This window comes from Pan troglodytes, chromosome 14 (genome assembly GCF_028858775.2).
Source record: "Pan troglodytes isolate AG18354 chromosome 14, NHGRI_mPanTro3-v2.0_pri, whole genome shotgun sequence".
Classification (NCBI taxonomy): domain Eukaryota; kingdom Metazoa; phylum Chordata; class Mammalia; order Primates; family Hominidae; genus Pan; species Pan troglodytes.
The window spans coordinates 118,002,670-118,023,965 of NC_072412.2; the positions used below are offsets into that span (position 1 = coordinate 118,002,670).

The following is a 21,296-nucleotide window of genomic DNA, read 5'->3' on the forward strand; positions in this document are numbered from 1 at the left end:
ACACAAACACACATTAAGATGAGATGGACACAAGGCCTTCCAAATCAGATCCCCAACTAAGAACTCCAAGAGTATCCCTTTCAAACTATCCTCCTATTCTCCATCTGGGAAACCTCCTCAAAATCTTCCTGAGTGAGGAGAAGTCTCCCAAACCAGGAATCTTCCTACTAGTTAGAAAGAGCCAGCCGAGACCCCCGAGGAGCCAAACAGACACCCTACAGTGGGGCTACAGACAGATACCCTACCATGGGGCTACAGACAGACACTCTGATAAGGCTACAGTTAAGGGACGTTTCCCCAGACCTACTTCTCCATTGCAATTAAATCCATGCAAATTGGGTTGGCAGTGCCCCGCCAGTAGAGAGAGTACCAGAGTCAGCCCCTAGTCCAAGAGAACTAGGAAGCTGCTTGGGCTGGCTGGCTTCTGGATCCATTGTTGAAGGGGGGCCACTGAACCATGGGTGGATATCCAAAAAGGCAGTACTGTACAAGCCCCCGAATTTGTAACCACCCAAGGGGTTCACCTTGCCCCCTGCCTAGGCAGAGCCAATTCATCACAACAGGGGAACTGCAATAGAGAAAGAGTAATTCACCCAGAGCCAGCTGTGCAGGAGACCAGAGTTTTTTTATTACTCAAATCAGTCTCCCCAAGCATTCGGGAAACAGAGTTTTTAAAGATAACTTGGTGGGTGGGGGGAAGCCAGTGAGCCAGGAGTGCTGATTGGTCAGAGATGAAATCATAGGGAGTCAAAGCTGTCTTTTTGCACTAAGTCAGTTCCTGGGTGGGGGCCACAAGATCAGATGAGCCACTTTATCCATCTGTGTGGTGCCAGCTGATCCATCAAGGGCAGGGTCTGCAAAATATCTCAAGCACTGATCTTAGGAGCAGTTTAGGGAGGGTCAGAATCTTGTAGCCTCCAACTGCATGACTCCTAAACCATAATTTCTAATCTTATGGCTAATGTTAGTCTTACAAAGGCAGTCTAGTCCCTAAGCAAGAAGAAGTTTGCTTTGGGAAAGGGCTGTTACCGTCTTTGTTTATACTATAAACTATGAACCTTCTCCCATAGTTAGTTCGGCCTGTGCTCAGGAATAAGCAAGGACAGCTTGGAGGTTAAAAGCACAATGGGGCCTGTTAAATCTATTTCACTGTCTCAGTCATAATTTTACAAAGGTGGCTTCACTATGACACCAAATAAAGCTACCATCATCTCCAGTTATTTCCCTGTTAACTATTTTTAAGTTTATTTGGCTAGTAACCCAAGTAGAATAAAATTATGTCTGCATTATATCTATAGCTGACAATTCCAAAGACAAACTGTCTTTATTTAACAAACAGTCTCAAACTAGCTTTATATATCAACCATCCTAGTAATGTAAACTTAAAAAACACTTGGGTTAACTCCTCTGTTTCTGGGAGTCCTGGGAATATTTAATCAAGCACATCTTTTTTCTCTAAGCCAATTTGAATAGAACTCCTTTAAGGAATTTTATAATTACTTCAGCAATACCATCCAGAGGTAGAAAAATATCACATATATGTAACATAGGTACGTACACATACAGACAGACACATGAAAACAGTGATTGTATGGCTTCATTCTTAAATTTTAGCCATGAGTCCGGCAACACAGTAACACAAAACTCACTGGTTTATCTCCACTCTATATTTTTATCTGAATTATGTTTCTGATAAAAACGGGATATGTTGAGGTTACCCACTCAATAAGGGCTAAAGATTTTTCTTTCTTAACCAGCATTTGTGAAGGGGAGTTTCAAGCCTTTCTTTTCCCCTGATATTATTTAATCTTACAGAGGCTGTGACTGAAGCAGCCATCTGGATATGTCAAAGCCTTCACTGAGTAGATAAAATGCCCCACCTGTTTCCAGTTGGTCTTTTTCCTTTTCAGCCTCAGATCAGGTAGTTGATCTGGGGTTGTCTGGGTCCATAAAGCTCCAGGGACTGTTGGGAGTCAAGGGGCTGAGCGGGAAGAGAAGGGTGTAATGGGGGTGGGGGGAGGAGTGGAGGCCCAGGGGGACACATCCAGTGGTGCAAGGAGGCTAACGGAGATTAGACGGTGAGAAGAGAACTCGGGTGCAGAGACTACATCTAGGAGAGAACTCTGGGAGCCAGTTTGGGGAGATCTGGGCCATGGCCACTCTGTATGGTTTGCAAAGTCACGGCAAAATGGAAAGGAGCACAGCCAGTGCCGCAGTGGGGAGGGTCAGGAGGGTTTTAGAAGGGGTTTCAGTAAACAGAAGAACCTTGCCCATGTGCAGTTGAGCTCCATGCCTTTTCATGGGTACGTGTTCAAAAAATGGCCGTGTTAGCATGGCAGTTTTAGCACAATCCGAGAGCAGCATTTTTGGCCCTCTGTATTAGTCAGTTGTTGCACTGCTATAAAGACATACCTGAGACTGGGTAATTTATGAAGAAAAGAGGTTTAATTGGTTCACTGTTCTGTGAACTGTATAGGCTTCTGCTTCTGGGGAGGCCTCAGGAAACTTACAATCATGGCAGAAGGCAAAGGAGAAGCAAGTACATCTTACATGGCCAGCAGGAGGAACAGAGAGAGTGGGCAGGTGCTACGCACTTGTAAACAACCAAATCTCGGGAAAACTCACTATTACGAGAACAGCAAGGGGGATGTCAGCCCCCGTGATTCAGTCACCTCCCACCAGGCTCCTCCTCCAACACTGGGAATTACAATTCAACCTCAGATTTGAGTGGGGACATAAATCCAAACCATATCAGCCTCTGACATCCAAAGGTGAAGCAGAGGACAGGAAACCCTCACTGCGTGTCCTACATGGACTGGCCAGAGCCACTCCATGGTCAGTGGTCTCTCACCAGGAAGGAGTGCTGGGGGCGCTGCACTGTTTAAACCACAAAAGGGAGGAGAGTCTGGTCACAGACTTGGATGATTGGCTCAAGGAGACAAAGGAATGGGTCTTTCGTTTCTTGTTTTCCAGAGCTGGCTTCTTCCTACTCCTTAGGAAAGCTTTCAGGTCACAGTTGTGTAAGGAATGGGTAAGAGAGAAAAAAGGTCAGAGTTTAGTCCTTACCTCCCAAGATCTGATTTCCTCATCCAGACAGTTGAAACAGGTGACCAAGGTCTTCCCCAGCTTGAAGACCAATTAAGGGATCATTTCTAAATCACTTTCTCACGAGGAACATTGGGTTTCCTTACTCTCCTTGGTCCTTAATGACTCAGTGGGCACTTCAGGCATTTGCCTCAGAAATTGAGTTGACCATGTTTCATGGCTTTCTTGAGATGTTGGACCTTGAGGGAGAGAGGAGAGCGGTTAACGTGGTCCTAGTGATTGAGAAGGGTGCAGTGCTATTTTCCCCAAATTAACCAGAATGAAGTCTCAGAACTCCACAGGGAAACCTTTCACGGAGGCCAGCATGTGCACGATGTAAATATCGAGAAAGAGCAGTGGATTCTTACAATTACATGGCGTGCGGCACCTTAAAACCGTGAGGCTGAAGTCACAGGTGACACATGAAGGATATGGCAAAGCCACTCCACTTGACAATGCACTTTAAAAACCGCACGGATGTTATAAAACCCAAATATTTTACTCCACATGCTTACTGGCTGACTTGCACAACACTTCCATTATAATTACGGGACAGACACAAAATGAAAAGAATATTTTTAACAAAGCACTTGCACGATGCAGCTGTACCCATTCTTAATGATCATTAATGTCTCATCCAAAGAGAACTGTACTTTGTTTGTTTCGTTTACCGAAGGTCAGCATACTGGGAAGCAATTGCCATCACATCTCAGACCTTTTTGCATATTTTCCCGCATTGTTCTGAGCCTGCATGTGCGCAGACGAGTCGATTGGTATGCAGATTGTCTGTCATTAAAGCCATTTGGAAATCAGCTTTGTCACTGGTTTAGTGTTGGAACTTCAGATCCTAGAAGCCACCACTGGAAAGCTCTGTGCACTCGGAAAGGGAAGGTGTGTGGCCCTGCTGAGCCCAACCTCGGGGCTGGAGGAAGAAGCTGACCTTGACCTTGAGCCAAAGCAATGCCCCAGGACGCTGAGACGCCACACCCCCAATAAAGAAAAACTGTGAATGGCAGAAGCGGGGAACTACTGGGTGGGGGCTAACAAGGAGAAAGCAGTGCTCAGAACTCCACCCACTCTCAGGGTCACTCAGCACAGTCAGCTCCCATCAGTCAGGCAGCCGAGGCCACAGGTCACGAGGTCATGGGGCCTGTGGACAACCCATATTCCAGACCTCAGCATTTCACCCACATGACCCCACCTCTTACCTGCAGATGGGACCACCCTGAAATCACTTTGCTTATGAAGGAGGAGAAAGGGGGGTGGCCCATCTCTCTGAGTCCTGCCCCTCCTAAAACAGAGCCATGAAGCCAGGTCTTCATGATGCAGCCACAGCATTGCACAATGTTTCCCATTTCCCCAGAACATGTTTCTAAGCCTCCAGGTGCATGCACTGTGGGCGCCTTTCACGAAGGAGGTCCAAGTGCTGCTTTCACAAGAGGAACGTGCCCTCTTACTCTGCTCACCCCAAAGCAGCTGGGTGAGCCCAGTCATCCTTGCGACCGGGATGTTGTCTTGACCTCTCAAGGGGTGATTCCAGGGACCAGGAGGGCAGGCTCAGCTCAGAGCTCCTGGACAATTGTCGTCCATCCTCACAGCCACCCCGGAGGTGGCTGTTTCTCCACATTTTCCAGACAAGAAAGCCAAGTCCCAGAGAACTTTCCTGGGGCCATCTCTCATCACCCACAGGAGAGACTGGAACTTGGGCAGGGCTCCTTCCTCTAGAGGGGGCTGGTGGGCACCCACAAAACCATATCCATTTAAAGAGAAAAATATGCAAATTCAATGAACATTGTTAAACTATAGGGTTTTTATTTCCTTCTAGGTTCACCTACTGAAATACCATTCAGTTCAAAACAGGAGGATATGTCTGAATTATTAGGTAAGGAAGCCCCTCCTATCAACCTCTGGCCTGTACGTGAAGGGGGCTGGATGGTTGTCTGTGGCTGTTTCCCAGATAACCTGGTACGAGCTGCAGACAGCGGAGGGAACTGATTGGTTTGGGGCTAGAATCATATTCCAATGGCCCATAGCTTTACTGCTGACATTTAAGAGTCAAACTCTCAAGAAATTAAGGAAGACAGAATTTTAGACCATTACGCCTAAAAGGTGCCTGGGAGCCTTGCTTCTCAAAGTGAGGTCCAAGGACCCTCAGCATCTGCATCACCTGGTTTGGGGAGCTTGTTAGAAGCGCCCAGCGGCAAGCTGGGCCCAGCCCTCCAGCACCAGCACCGCATTCAACCTGATGCCACCGATTCCTGTGCACCTGAGAGGCCCATGGCTGAGCCGTCCCCTCCTCCACCGCCTCAGCCCTGCCAGCCCCCTGGAAAGATGGTGGAAACTACAGACCCCCTGGCCTCACCCTGGGGATGCAGGCCGTGCTGGTTTGGCTGAGCCTGGTGCCTCTGTGCTTCTCTAGGGCTCTGCAGGTGATGCTAAAGTACAGCCGGCTGAGAACGGCTGCCCTGGGCCAGGGCTGTCCAATAGAAACACAGCATGAGCCGAAGATGTGCTTTTCATTGTCTAGTGGCCACATTAAAAAGACACAGATGAGGCCAAAGTGGGCAGATCACGAGGTCAAGAGACAGAGACCATCCTGGCCAACATGGTGAAACCCCGCCTCTACTAAAAATACAAAAATTAGCTGGGCGTGGTGATGTGTGCCTGTAGTTCCAACCACTTGAGAGGCTGAGACAGGAGAATCCCTTGAACCCTGGAGGCAGAGGTTGCAGTAAGCTGAGATTGCAGCATTGCCCTCCTGCCTGGCAACAGAGCGAGACTCTGTCTCAAAAAAAAAAAGACACAGATGAAACTCATTGCAATAACATTTTATTTCACGTAATGATTTCAACATGTGATCAGTGTCAAATTACTAATGAGATGTTTCAGTCTTTCCATCACGCTGGCTCTCCACAGTTCCATGTGTCCTTTGCCTTCACGGCCATTTCCACGTGGACAGCCACGCTCCAGTGTGTGAACCTTTAGCCAGTGCCCGCAGTTCTGCTCTGACCTCTTGTTTTACATGTGGGGAAACTGAGGCCTAGAATGCTGGGACTCAGAGCATGCAGTCCTGACCCCTGCTCACATTGATGCCCTTGGGAAACAGTCACCTCCCAGGACTTCTCTGCCAGCATTGCCTCTGGAGTGGGGTCGGGGTAGAGGATGGGGCCACCTTCCATCCGGCAGGGCCTGGGACTGCGGCTGTGAAGGCTGCACGGCCTTGAACAGGGGCTCCCGTGGGAATGCAGGGCCCCCAGGTGCTGGGCCCTTTCTAGGAGCTGTTGCTGTCAGAAGTCAGGCTTTGCTCCCTTTCCACATCTGGGTGGGAGAGGCCTGGGAAAAGCTCTGCCTGCCTGCGTGTTTGATGGGTTACATGGATGGATGAGTGAGCGCTGCAGTGAATGAATGGATGTTCCCATTCTTGCTCCTGCCGCCCCGTCCACTTTCTGGGTACTCAAGCGAACTGCCCCAGGCAGGAGTTAGACTCCCCAAGGTCAAGGAATGGCTGTGACTGGACTCACTTTCCTGGTGAATCTGGCGGTTGCCAGATTCTGAGAGTTTTAGTCCTGAGACCAGCACCTGCTCCAGCCAGTGTCTCAGCCACCCCTGGAGAAACAGTGGCCTCAGGAAAGGATTCTGGAAGAGGAAAGAGTGGCTGGCGTTTCTGATATTTTTCCTGGGTCCTGACCAACTAAACCTAGAAGGAGGCAGCAGCTCTTACCCCCATCCACACCCCCAGATTTCTTCTAGGTAGAAAGCTGAAAGCATTGACAGTGAGAATTCAAATCCCTGTGGAGGTCAGCGAAGCCCACCCAGGCAGGCCAGGCCGAGACTCTCTGTCCAGAGCTTGCTGTGGGAGGGCAGTCACCACCATCACGTGCAATTTCAAAGCCTCCGAGTCACCATCACGTGCAATTTCAGAGCCTCTGAGTCAGGCAGGGGATGGGGCCTCACTAAGGCAAAGGAAGCCCAGGTCCCGTGCAGGCTGCAGCTGGGTGTGCTGGGGGTGGCTCATCAGACGGGCGGTGAGGGGTTGGTGAGGGAGCATGTGTGGCTTTCTCTGGTCGGCTCTGAGTTGGAAGCGAGGACAAAAGCCAGAGGAGCTGTCGGTGATGGATGCATTCCTGGCCCTCTGGGGCCGGCCGGTCCAGAGGTTGCACTTCGGCTGCCTGAGTCGTTGCTAGAGGAGGTCTGACTTCCTGCAAGTCTTACTGCAGAGCAGGCCAGCCCCCCGGACTGGCTGCTGCAGGTGTGGTTGGCTCTGTTTCTGTTTTTTGTTTTTTTTGAGATGGAGTCTCACACTCTTGCCACCCAGGGTGAAGTGCAGTGGCGAGATCTCAACTCACTGCAACCTCCACCTTCTGGGTTCAAGCGATTCTCCTGCCTCAGCCTCCCGAGTAGCTGGGATTACAGATGTGCACCACCTCACCCAGCTAATTTTTGCATTTTTAGTAGGGCAGGGTTTCACCATATTGGCCAGGCTGGTCTCAAACTCCTAACCTCAGGTGATCTGCCCACCTCGGCCTCCCAGTGCGCTGGGATTACAGGAGTGAGCCACTGCGCCCAGCCTGGCCAGCTGTTTTGATGGATGGTCTGGTCATTGTATTTCAGCTTCTCCTATCTCAAAAAATTCAACCATCAGCAGTTAGACTTGGTTTTAAAACAAAGAGCTTCCTAACCTTGTTCCACCTGCTGGCTTCATCTCTACCTAAAGCGTTTTTCTAGCCCTGACCAATCTCCCCGAGGGTAGGGAGGCCCGTGGAAGGGTCAAGGCAGCCTTTCGCCCTAGCTCACCCTGGGGTGGCTCGGCCCCCCGCCTCTCTTTGGCCCCCACAGCCATGACTGCTCTCCAAGCAGAAGTGCGCCTCCCCACAGCTGGGCCACCATCCATCCCCCTCAGGGAATCCCAGGGTGTCTGCAACTCGAGGAGTTTGGGTCCCCAGGAGGCCACTCCCAGCTTCAGGCATGGAGTGGACTGGGTCACACTGGGACAGGTCAGGGACTGTGGGTGCAGTTGTTAGAGATGGAGAGTTGCAGAGACAGCCCATCTGCCATGGACAGGAGTGACTCCCAGTAACAGTGGGGTAACTGAAGCCAGAGTTGGCCAGGAAGTTCAGACAGTGCCCCAGGAGGGCTCACTTCTTAGGGCTGGTCAGCTGAATCCTATCCTCTGCCTGCCCCCATTTGCCCTGGGAGCCCATCTGCCCTTGGTGGAAGCTCTGTTACTGCTGACCTGCTGTGCCTGGTCACGGCTGTAGAATGCTGCCTCCTGGACATGGCTGGCTGGAGTGGGGTAGAGACCAGGGACTGAGGCTGGGCCATCCTTGGCCCCCCAGTGCCTGTGCAGTGTCTGGTTCAGAAGAGTGCCCAGTAAATGCTTGCCATTCAAATGCATACCCACTCTTCTCCAAGACCCCATCTCACTGGACACCACGACTGTTTAGGAACTTGGAATTCCTAAGATTGGTGCTTCCGTCCAATCACTGACCCCAGCGGACAGAGCCTGAGTGGCAGCGCCCAGCCCCTTGGCTGGGATTCTGGGGCACCCGCGGCTAAGAGGCAGGTGGCACACAGCTCTGGTCTGGCAGTTTCACAACACGAGGCCATGTCCCTGAGGTTGTCCTGGCCTCTCCTCAAGCTCGTGCCTCATGATCAAGGATGGTGTCCACAGTGCCAGACACCTCGTCCACTCCCAGGGCAGGAGGCGGGGGTGCAGGCCTGGACACTGGTTCCCCTTTTATCAGGAGGAGCAAATTCCTCGCAGAGCTGGTAGACTCCTCCTACCTTACAGGGCTGTAGCCCACCCGGCTGCAGGGGGCCTCACTGGGGGCACACATTGCCAAAACCCAGCTCTGTGAGCGAGAAAGAGGGACAGCGCGGCTGCTGGGTGAGAAACCAAGAGCCCAGGACAAAGCTTTTTTATCGGTCGTATTGGTGACATCTTCGTTTCCAGTGGCATTTTCAGCCTCTTCCCCTTTACCCTCGAATTCTGCATGAGCTGGTCCTGGGGTGACCAGACGCCTGCTTTGCCTGGGGCTGAGGAGCTTCTTGTTGAGGGACTTTCTGGGCTAAACCCAGAGGGCCCCAGCAAACCAGGACCCACTGCCCAGCCCAGCACTGCAGCCTGGCCTGGTGACTGTGCTGCAGAGACAGCGGTGACTCTCAGTTGCCACAACACCTGGCCATGGCCCAGGCTCCATGCTGAGCGCCTTCTGCATACACTGCTTTATTGGACCCTCAGAAAAGCCCACAGGCAAATACATACCCCCATTTTACAGACAGGAAACCAAAGCCCAGAGCTGTGAGGACGCTTGTCCAAGATCACATTCTGGTGGGAGCAGAGCTCGTGTGTTTTTTCCGGGTCTGTCAGACACAAAGCTCAGGGCTCTCATGGTAAAATCTCCCTAGGAGAACCCATAGGGACGTAAAAGAAGAAAATGCGGCTGTGTTGACACAGAGATCAGGAGCGACGCTCACTCACACACAGAGGGCAGCTTTGGGAGAGCCTCAGAGATGGGACAGAGGGACCCAGGAAAGGAAGGAGACTTAGGACCACGTGTAGGCCAAGCGTCCAGCCTTGTACCTTTGGGGGGCAATGTTCAGTGTCCAAAACGTCCAAATGGTCTCAGTTTTTCTGAAATTATTGAGGGAGGCAGCGGCCTGCCCACCCAGAGAAGGTTCTTTCGAAAGTCAAGTCCCACATCCCCTGGGTTCCCGGAGTTCCTGTTTCCCATTCACTGTGTGTACAGATGGCCTTAGGGGACAGGAGCCAAGGGCCAGCCCTGTGGGGCTGACTCTAATGTGATCTTGTGTGCTTCTCCCAAGATGAAATTCTGGTCCAGGAGATTTTGGATCTGAATAAAACAACACCGAGCGAAATGCCAAGTACAGCATCAACATTATCAACACTGATACGTAAGGAAAAAAGCAAGCACACCCCTTTCTAACCCTCTAATTGCCTTTATTCCTGGAGGTCTGTGGTATGGAATACGTGACCCTATAATTTGAGCATTAAGACCAGCTACTTCTGGGGCAAAGGCACATGGAGATGTGAACAATATGGCATCTAAAACCATTTCTACAGCTTCCCGAGACAGAGGAAGTCAACCCTAGACTGGCAGGGACAATTCCCTTTACTCTGGGATCTCTGGAGTGTGTGTTCAGGCACGTTCTCGCCCTCGGGAGCCACTGCAGGAACACAGGGCACAAGAACCTGAGAACCCTGCACTAACCAACACTTTACAGTTCCTCCCACACACGCCCATGCTCTCACTTCACGCTCACCCAAGGCTTCTGAGAGAGCAGGGCAGTTATCATCACCCCATTTGACAGAAGGTAAAACCAAGGTCTAGCAAATGACTTGCCCAAGCCACACAGTGAGTCATGAACCAACACAAAGAATGGCCTTCCCCAAGTGCAGCTTCACATGGTCAAAGACATATGCAAGGAAATAGAACAGCACATGTAGAACCAAGACAGAGTACTAAATCAACAGTTGCCAAGGAGAGAACTGGGAATCAGAAATCCCCACGCGTGCATGAAAATGTATTCGGCAGCAGGAAAGTTCAGCACTCTCTTGAAATCTTGCACCCAGAATGTAAATTCCAGTTCCTAGGATTGGTTCACCTGCCATCTGCCAAGGTCCACACTGTTGGTTCAAGGGAGTCAGAGGGCACCTGACTCTGTTTATACCTTCACTTACCAACGCACATTTCCAAATAGAGCTTGCAAACTGTACTAACATCCCAACCATATATTGTAAAATAAAGCATGGGCCAAAAATGTTTATACCTGTGTAATCAAGAAAACTTTTCCCCATTTTTTTCCATGTTCTTCATTGAAGATGCTGGTATTGATGAGAATTATCAAGCTGGTGATTCTGAGAATTATCATGAATTATTAGAGAATTTACAATTGTCTCCTGGCATTGAGGACAAAATTTCCAATGATGGTAAATGCAACCCAGTAATTACCCCTTCCCAAGTCCAGCTGTAACGGGAGAGGTAGGAGGCAGGCAGACGCAGGCGGAAACATCTCCTTCCCGGAGGATAAACCCTTGGTGGGAGAATGTGCCCACTTCCCCTGGTTGGGCAGATCTCCCAGTCTCTGTCGGGGCTGAGGGACCCCCAGCTTCCTCACCCCCTGCTGTGGGGCCGACCCTGGAAAAAACACAGCCCAGGGAAGCACAGCAGAAATGTCTCATGGGCAGGCAGATGCCAAGACAGGGAGGCAGGTGCTGCCACAATGCCTAGCCCCCTCTCCCAAAGCTTCAGCTAAGTCACTTCTCCTTCACAGGGCAGGTGCAGAGAGAGCCAGAGTGCCCCCAGGGGGGTCCCCCAGAAGTAGGGAAAAGCCTCCCTCCAACAGATGAGTCTGCTGGGAAAAAAATCAGTGTGCAAAGGCTCAGAGGATAAGATACTTGGACCCCATGGAGGGGCAAAATACCTCCTCTTTACCCTGGAGATTCAAAACCAGAAAGGGCACATGTATATACCCAGGTATATGAGTCCATTCTCACACTGCTATAACGAACTACCTGAGGCTGAGTAATTTATAAAGAAAAGAGGCTTAATTTGTTCATGGTTCTGCAGGCTGTGCATGAGGCATGGCTGGGAGCCCTCAGGAAACTTACAATCATGGCAGAAGACCCTAGAGGAAGCAAGTACATCTTCACATGGAGACAGGAGAGAGAGAGTGAAGGGGGAGGTGCCACACACTTATAACCAGACCTCATGAGAACTCACTATCATGAGAACTCACTATCATGAGAACAGCAAGGAGCAACTCTGCCCCCATGATCCAATCATCTCCCACCAGGTCCCTCCCCTAACACCGGGGATTACATTTAGACATGAGATTTGGTTGGGGACACAGAGCCAAACCATATCACCAGGACACACATGTAGGACATCTGTGGTGTTCCCCACACACAGGACCAGGTCACAGCTCCAGTATCTGATGGTGTGCCAGGAGCCAAGCATTTCTGCAGGAGCCCAGGAATCTGCATCCCAATCCATTACCCTGAACAGTCCCCCCAGTAAGACAGAGTCTGGAGTTGGGAAAGATTGAACTCAATTTTTTCAGGACTTAAACAGGAATAAGATTTTATTTAAAATTAATATGAATACCTCCGAATTTGTCTGCCTGGTGGTCAGTGTGGTGTTTGCCAACTGGCGAGTTTCTCTTTCTGCCATTGCTTCTCCATTTATTAATTGGGATTCTGCTTTAAGAAAGAGCTGCCCCTCCTCCCCTGTTTATGTATTCGGTTGCTTATTACTGTCTACATGGGCTACTAGGGATTTACTATAGTCTGTGGGTTATAAAACACTAACACCGTTACTGATTGTGAGCCAATAACTGGATGCTTGCTAAGTTCAATGGCACAGCATTGCTTCCAGGCCCTCTCCACAGAAAGAGCTAGGAAACACTTCTGTGCAAATCACAGATCTGTGCAAATCCTCCTTTCCTGGCCACACTCCTTTCTTCCTACCCCAGTTCTGCAGTCACTATCTTTTGTATGTATCTTTCCATTGTTTGCAATATTTTGCCATCTCAAACACAGCTGCAGTGAGCAGCCTGCAGCACAGGTATTTTCATATTGTCGGGAATTATCTCCAGGGTCAATTCTTAGCATTGGGATGTTGGGTCAAAGGACATGTGGAGGAGTGAATATCTAGTTTTAATAGTCAGATGAGGCCTGGCTCTGTATTCACATATTGAGTTTCCAAAACATATTTTCAAATAAAACTTGAAAATGATATTAGCATCTCAACTTAGCATGTTTAAATAAATAAATGACCAAAGTGCTTATAAGTGTGTAATCAAGGACATTTTCCCCATTTTTTCCATATTTGTCATTAAAGAAGCCAATGCTAATGCAAATCTCCATGACGATCCTTCTGAGAATTATCATGGGCCACAGGTGTCTCCTGGCAGTGAGAAGAGTGTTTCCAGTAAAGGTAAATGTGCCCTGCCCACACTGAGAGCTCTGTGGGAGAAACGGAGGCATGAGTGTGTGAGGTGACTGTCTCCCTCCAGCCTCGCCAGTATGCCTTGTTATGCCATTAGGTTTCCACCAACATCATGGTGAGAAGTGGTATTTCAGTACTGCTTTTGTTTGCAATTGTCTCATTATGAGTGAGTTTAAACATCTCATATGTTTAAGGGCCATTTTTATACCACTTTTGTAAATGTTGCATTCATTACAATTTCCCATTTTCCTTTAGGTTTTTGGTCTTTTAGCCTCATTTCTCAAAGCTCTTTATATTTTAAGAACAAACATTTAGAGAGAGAGAGAGAAAGATGATAGACAGATAGATGATAGATGGATAATTGTTGGGGTTTGTTAGTTGACTTTTGACTACGTTTATAATTTTTCATGCAAAAAAACGTCAATTTTTGTGTAGCCAAAATTATCAATCTCTGACTGCCTTTAGCTTTTGACTTTCTGAGTTAGAAAGTCTGTCTCCACACTGAGGCTAAAGAAGAATTTGTTTTCCTCCAGTATTTATAGGACTTCATCTGCTACGTTAGCTCTTGGATCCATTTGGAGTTTATCTCTGAGCATGGTGTGAGGTGTTCCTAATTTTATATTTTTACGAATGGCTACACAGTTATCCCTGAACCATTTTTTTAAAAGTCCATCTTTGTCCCATGATTTGCAAAGCCACACGTATTACACACGAAGTTTTTCTGTGTGTGACTGTCCTGTCTGGGCCATGAAGCACATTCCTCTGCTAAGGGGCCAGCACCACAGTGTGTTATTCAGTGTATTTTAACCTCTGGGACACACTTCCCTCGTTTAGTTTTTTTAGCTTCTCTTTTTCCATGTTTCCCTGATTATATTTTTGGTAACATGTCTAATTTCCTTTCCTTGAGTTTATGTTTTTATTGGGATTGCTTTACATTTGTAAAGTAATTTAGAAAATAACTGGCAGTTTTACAATGTTGAGTGGATCTATCTAAGAATAAGTAATGTCCTTCTGTTTGTTCAATGTCATTTCCTATCTTTCAGGAATATTTTTAAGTCTTCCTTGTATAGGTGTTATACTGTCATGATAAGCTTATTCCTAAGTATTCGGTCTACTTTCTTGCTATTACAAGCAAGATTTTATCTATCATTGTGTACTTTAACTGGTCTTTTATATGAATGCCTTGATTTCTATAGGTTAATTTTATCCTGCTATCTTACTGAATTATTTTCTTGTTTGAGTTAGCTTTATCATTAATTATCTAGGGTTTTCCAGATCTGCTGTATTAACATCTGTTAAATAGAAACGGTTTTCTTCTTCTTTACCAATTTTTATGCATCTCATTGATGTCTCTTGCCTAATTGCATTGACTGATATATCTAGGATAATGTTTAATAGTAGTGGAGTGAGTGGGCATTCTTGCCTTGTTCATGGCCTTCGTAGAAATGCCTATAATGTTTATCCAGTAAGTAGGATTCTGGCTTTGGAACTGAGGCACACACATTTGAACATGTAAGGAAAGCATCCATCAACCATTTTACGTTTTGTCAAAGTCTTTTTTATCATTTTTGGAGCCAATAGTTTTTTTCTTTAGATCTATTAAATATAGTGAATGATATTAATGAGTTTCCTAATACTGAACCAACCTTGCATTTCTAAAATAAGTTCCATTTGGTCATGTTGATTATATTCTTAGAATGGTATTAGATTCAACTTGCCAATATTTTATTTCATATTTCTGCATCCAAATATACAAATGACTCTAGTCTATGGTTGGGTTTTTTTTTAAACCTATCTTTATCAGGTTGAAATACTGATGTTACAATAAAAAATTTATAATAAAAATTAGAAATTTTTCTTTCCTTTTTGGTTCTTTAGAGCATCAGAAGCATTTTGTCTTTTAAAATTTATGAGAAATCCCTGTGAAACCACCTCTTCCTGGTGCTTTTTCTGGGGTAGTTCCTTAATAACTTTATTTCTTCTAGGAAAAGTGATTCTTCAGGTTTCTTAATCAATGGGGTCAATTTAGCCATCTATATTTCCCTAGGAAGTTATCTACTTCTTCTTGGTTTTCAAATGTATTTGAATAGAGATCTTTAAATCATCTCCTGACTTTAAAAAAACTTACTTGTTTCCATTGTTATTTCCCCTTTATGATTTCTTGTTTTGTAAATTTATGCTTAATCATTTTCTTCTTGATCAAGTAAGCCAGTGATCTGTCTGGTTTATCGTTTTTTCTGAAATCCAGGGATTTTTTTAATTTCCATTGGTTTTTGGGAAACAGGTGGTGTTTGGTTACATGAATAAGTTCTTTAGGGGTGATTTCTTAGATTTTGGTGCACCCATCATCCGAACAGTACACACTGTACCCAATTTGTAGTCTTTTATCCCTAACTCCCCTCCCACACTTTCCCCCAAGTTCCCAAAGTCCGTTGTGTCATTCTTATGCCTTTGCATCCTGATAGCTTAGCTCCCACTTATGAGTGAGAACATACGATGTTTGGTTTTCCATTACTGAGTTACTGCACTTAGAATAATGGTCTCCAGTTCCATCCAGGTTGCTATGAATGCCATTATTTCATTTCTTTTTATACCTGAGTAGTATTCCATAGCATATATATACCACAATTTCTTTATCCACTCATTCATTTATGGGCATTTGGGCTGATTCCATATTTTTGCAATTGCAAATTGTGCTGTGATAAGCATGTATGTGCAAGTGTCTTTTTCATATAATAACTTCCTTTCCTCTGGGTAGATATGCAGTAGTAGGATTGCTGGATCAAATGGTAGTTCTTCTCTTAGTTCTTTAAGGAATCTGCACACTGTTTTCCACAGTGGTTGTACCACTTTACATTCCCACCAGCAGTGGAGAAGCGTTCCCTTTTCACCACATCCACATCACCATCTATTATTTTTTGATTTTTTGATTATGGCCACTCTTGCAGGAGTGAGGTGGTATAGCATTGTGGTTTTGATTTGTATTTCCCTGATCGTTAGTGATGTTCAGCATTTTTTCAACTGTTCGTTGGCCATTTGTATATATTCTTTTGAGAATTGTCTATTCATGTCCTCAGCCCACTTTTTGATGGGATTGTTTGTTTTTTCTTGCTGATTTTTTCATTGTAGATTCTGGATATTAGTCCTTTATCAAATGTATAGATTGTGAAGATTTTCTCCCACTCTGTGGATTGTCTGTTAACTCTACTGATTATTTCTCTTGCTGTGCAGAAGCTTTTTCATTTCATTAAGTCCCATCTATCTTTGTTTTTGTTGTATTTGCATTTGGGTTCTTGCTCATGAAGTCTTTGCCTAAGCAAATGTCTAGAAGGGTTTTTTCCAATGTTATCTTCTAGAATTGTATGGTTTCAGGTCTTAAATTTAAGTCCTTTATCCATCTTGAGTTGATTTTTGTATAAGCTGAGAGACAAGGATCCAGTTTCATTCTTCTACATGTGGCTTGTCAATTATACCAGCACCATTTGTTGAATAGGGTGTCCTTTCTCCACTTTATGTTTTTGTTTGCTTTGTTGAAGATCAGTTGGCTGTAAGGACTTGGCTTTATTTCTGGGTTCTCTATTCTGTTCTTTTGGTCTATGTGCCTATTTTTATACTAGTACCATTCTGTTTGGGTGACTATAGCCTTATAGTATAGTTTAAAGTCAGATAATGTGATGCCTCCAGATTTGTTCTTTTTGCTTAGTCTTGCTTTGGCTATGCAAGCTCTTTTTTCATTCCATATAAATTTTAAGACAAAATCCAGTGTTTTGATATACTAATTAGCTCCATTGTATTCTCTTCTTTTTTTTTTTTTTTTTTTTTAAGACAGAGTCTCGCTGTGTCACCCAGGCAGGAGTGCAGTGGCGCGATCTTGGCTCACTGCAAGCTCCGCCTCCCGGGTTCATGCCATTCTCCCGCCTCAGCCTCCAGAGCAGCTGGAACTACAGGCATCCGCCAACATGCCCGGCTAATTTTTTGTATTTTTAGTAGAGACGGGGTTTCACTATGTTAGCCAGGATGTATTTTCTTCTTTACCTCATTAATTTCTGCCTTTGTCACTAATATTACCTTCTTTATTTTCTCTTATAGTTCACTTTCTTGCTCTTTTTCTAGTTTTAGACCTGAGTAATTCTTTTATTTTTTTCCTTTTACCAATAAGTGTTTAGTGCTGTGTTTCTTTAAATGTATTTCACAGATTCTCGTGTATAGTGTTTTCATTATTATTTTCCAGAAATTTATCATTTTAGCTTGTATTTCCCTTTTAACCAAAAGTTTTCCAATTCCCAGGTAGCAGGGCATTTTGTCTTTGTTTTTCATCATAATTTCTAGTTTTATTGCCCTGTGATCAGAAAGTACTGTTTGTAATAGTTTTACTTTACAAAATTTGTTCATGGTTACATAAACATACTCAATTTTTGTGAATGTTCCATAAGCACTTGAGAAACAGGTGTATTCTCCAGTGTCAAGATTTAACTGGAATCTGGTGTGTGTTAATAACAACAACCTTTTGATTATGTTGTTTAAGTCTCCTCTTACATTTTACACCTATTCAACCTGTCTTTTGTTAAGAATAGTGTAAAAATTCTCTATTATAAATATTTTTCTGTCTGTGTCTCCTTGCATTTTCTGTAGTTTTTGCTTTATGAGTATGATTCCTGTGTTACTTGGTGCATAGATTTTTATGAATATTATATCTTCATTGTGAATTCCAACTTTTAGCATCGAAAAGATACTTTCTTTGTCATGTTAATGTTTTGAGGATTGGATATTTCTTTCTCTGCCATAAGGACCACTATCTCTCTGCTTTCATATTAAATAATAAGATATATTTTGTCCATTCTTTACTTTTTAGTTTACCATTTAAACTTTTATTTTTATTCATTTGCTTTTTTCTTCAATTTTTTAAATTGTGCTAAAATACCCACAACATAATTTGCCATGGTAACCATTTTTAACTGTACAGTTCCATGATGTTAAACATATTCATAATGCTGTCTAACCATCACCACCATCTGTCTCCAGAATTATTTCTATCACCCCAAATTGAAACTCTGTACCATTAAGGAATAACTCCCCTTTCTGCCTCCCTCCAGGCTCTGGCAGCCACCATTCTACTTTCTGTTTCTATGAATTTGACTAGTCAGGTGCCTCACATAAGTGGAATCACATGGTATTTGTCCTTCTGTGATTGGTTTATTTCACTTAGCATAATGTCTTCAAGGTTCATCCCTGTCTTAGCATGTGTCAGAATTTTCTCTCTTTTTAAGGCCAAGTAATTTGGAAATTACATATCTGATAGAGATTAATATTGAGAATATATTTTAAAAACTCCTAAAACCCAACAACAAATAACTCTATCTAAAAATTAGCAAGGGACTTGAATAGAGACTTTTTTCCAAGAAGATATACATGGCCAATAAGTCCATGAAAAGATGTTCATTATCACCAATCATTAGGGAAATATAAATCAACACTACAATGAGATATTACCTCACAATCATTAGGATGGGTAACATTAATGGATGAGTTAAGCCCATTTACATTATGGATGTGACAGATAATTCATCACAACTCTATCAAAATATTATAAAATTATGTGGATTGTGTTACATTTGCTATGTTTCTTCAGGAGATAAATATTCCTTGTTCTTAGGATATCCAGGAATTGAACTCAGCTCTGCACTAAGAGGACCTAATAGACATCTACAGAACTCTCCACCCCAAATCAACAGAATATACATTCTTCTCAGCACCACATCACACTTATTCCAAAATTGACCACATAGTTGGAAGTAAAGCACTCCTCAGCAAATGTAAAAGAACAGAAATTATAACAAACTGTCTCTCAGACCACAGTGCAATCAAACTAGAACTCAGGATTAAGAAACTCACTCAAAACCACTCAACTACATGGAAACTGAATAGCCTGCTCCTGAATGACTACTGGGTACATAACAAAATGAAGGCAGAAATAAAGATATTCTTTGAAACCAATGAGAACAAAGACAAAACATACCAGAATTTCTGGGACACATTTAAAGCAGTATGTAGAGGGAAATTTATAGCACTAAATGCCCACAAGAGAAAGCAGGAAATATCTAAAATTGACACCCTAACATCACAATTAAAAGAACTAGAGAAGCAAGAGCAAACACATTCAAAAGCTAGCAGAAGGCAAGAAATAACTAAGATCAGAGCAGAACTGAAAGAGATGGAGACACAAAAAACACTTCAAAAAATCAGTGAATCCAGGAGCTGGTTTTTTGAAAAGATCAACAGAATTGATAGACCTCTAGCAAGACTGATAAAGAAGAAAAGAGAGAAGAATCAAACAGACGCAACAAAAAATGGTAAAGGGGATATCACCACCCATCCCACAGAAATACAAACTACCATCAGAGAATACTCTAAACACCTCTACGCAAATAAACTAGAAAATCTAGAAGAAATGGATAAATTCCTGGACGCGTACACCCTCCCAAGACTAAACCAGGAAGAAGTTGAATCCCTGAATACACCAATAACAGGCTCTGAAATTGAGGCAATAATTAATAGCCTACCAAACAAAAAAAGTCCAGGACCAGATGGATTCACAGCTGAATTCTACCAGAGGTACAAGGAGGAGCTGGTACCATTCCTTCTGAAACTATTCCAATCAATAGAAAAAGAGGGAATCCTCCCTAACTCATTTTTATGAGGCCAGCATCATCCTGATACCAAAGCCTGACAGAGACACAACAAAAAAAGGGAATTTTAGACCAATATCCCTGATGAACATTGATGCAAAAATCCTCAATAACATACTGGCAAACCGAATCCAGCAGCACATCAAAAAGCTTATCCACCATGATCAACTGGGCTTTATCCCTGGGATGCAAGGATGGTTCAATGTACGCAAATAAATAAACGTAATCGAGCATATAAACAGAACCAAAGAAAAAACCACATGATTATCTCAATAGATGCAGAAAAGGCCTTCAACAAAATTCAACAGCCTTTCATGCTAAAAACTCCCAATAAATTAGGTACTGATGGGACGTATCTCAAAATAATAAGAACTATTTATGACAAACCCACAGCCAATATCATGCTGAATGGGCAAAAACTGGAAGCATTCCCTTTGAAAACTGGCACAAGACAGGGATACCCTGTCTCACCACTCCTATTCAACATAGTGTTGGAAATTCCAGCCAGGGCAATCAGGCAGGAGAAAGAAATAAGGTGTATTTGATTAGGAAAAGAGGAAGTCAAATTGTCCCTGTTTGCAGATGACATGATTGTATATTTAGAAAACCCTATCGTCTCAGCCCAAAATCTCCTTAAGCTGATAAGCAACTTCAGCAAAATCTCAGGACACAAAATCAATGTGCGAAAATCACAAGCATTCTTATACACCAGTAACAGACAAACAGAGAGCCAAATCATGAGTGAACTCCCATTCACAATTGCTTCAAAGAGAATAAAATACCTAGGAATCCAACTTACAAGGGATGTGAAGGACCTTTTCAAGGAGAACAACAAACCACTGCTCAACAAAATAGGACACAAACAAATGGAAGAGCATTCCATGCCCATGGATAGGAAGAATAGATATCATGAAAATGGCCATACTGCCCAAGGTAATTTATAGATTCAATGCCACCCCCATCAAGCTACCAATGACTTTTTTCACAGAATTGGAAAAAACTACTTTAAAGTTCATATGGAACCAAAAAAGGGCCTACATTGCCAAGACAATCCTAAGCCAAAAAAACAAAGCTGGAGGCATCACGCTACCTGACTTCAAACTATACTACAAGGCTACAGTAACCAAAACAGCATGATACTGGTACCAAAACAAAGATATAGACCAATGGAACAGAACAGAGCCCTCAGAAATAATACCACACATCTACAACCATCTGATCTTTGACAAACCTGACAAAAACAAGGAATGGGGAAAGGATTCCCTATTTAATAAATGGTGCTGGGAAAACTGACTAGCCATATGTAGAAAGCTGAAACTGGATCCCCTCCTTATACCTTATACAAAAATTAATTCAAGATGGATTAAAGACTTAAATGTTAGACCTAAAATCATAAAAACCCTAGAAGAAAACCTAGGCAATACCATTCAGGACATAGGCATGGGCAAGGACTTCAGGTCTAAAACACCAAAAGCTATAGCAACAAAAGCCAAAATTGACAAATGGGATCTAATTAAACTAAAGAGCTTCTGCACAGCAAAAGAAACTACCATCA

The 21,296-nt window shown here is 44.4% G+C and overlaps 1 protein-coding gene across 7 annotated transcripts in view; it reads left to right on the forward strand.

Annotated features, from left to right (window-relative positions):
- SPACA7 (sperm acrosome associated 7) overlaps positions 1–21,296 on the forward strand; it is a 58,361-nt gene that overhangs the window by 11,760 nt on the left and 25,305 nt on the right. For all 7 annotated transcript variants that reach the window (XM_054665583.2, XM_054665584.2, XM_016925569.4 and 4 more), the window contains 4 exons: positions 4,910–4,966; positions 9,910–9,999; positions 10,928–11,035; positions 12,948–13,043. In XM_054665583.2, coding sequence (XP_054521558.2) covers positions 4,910–4,966; positions 9,910–9,999; positions 10,928–11,035; positions 12,948–13,043 — 351 coding nt within the window. The remainder of the gene's footprint in view (positions 1–4,909; positions 4,967–9,909; positions 10,000–10,927; positions 11,036–12,947; positions 13,044–21,296) is intronic.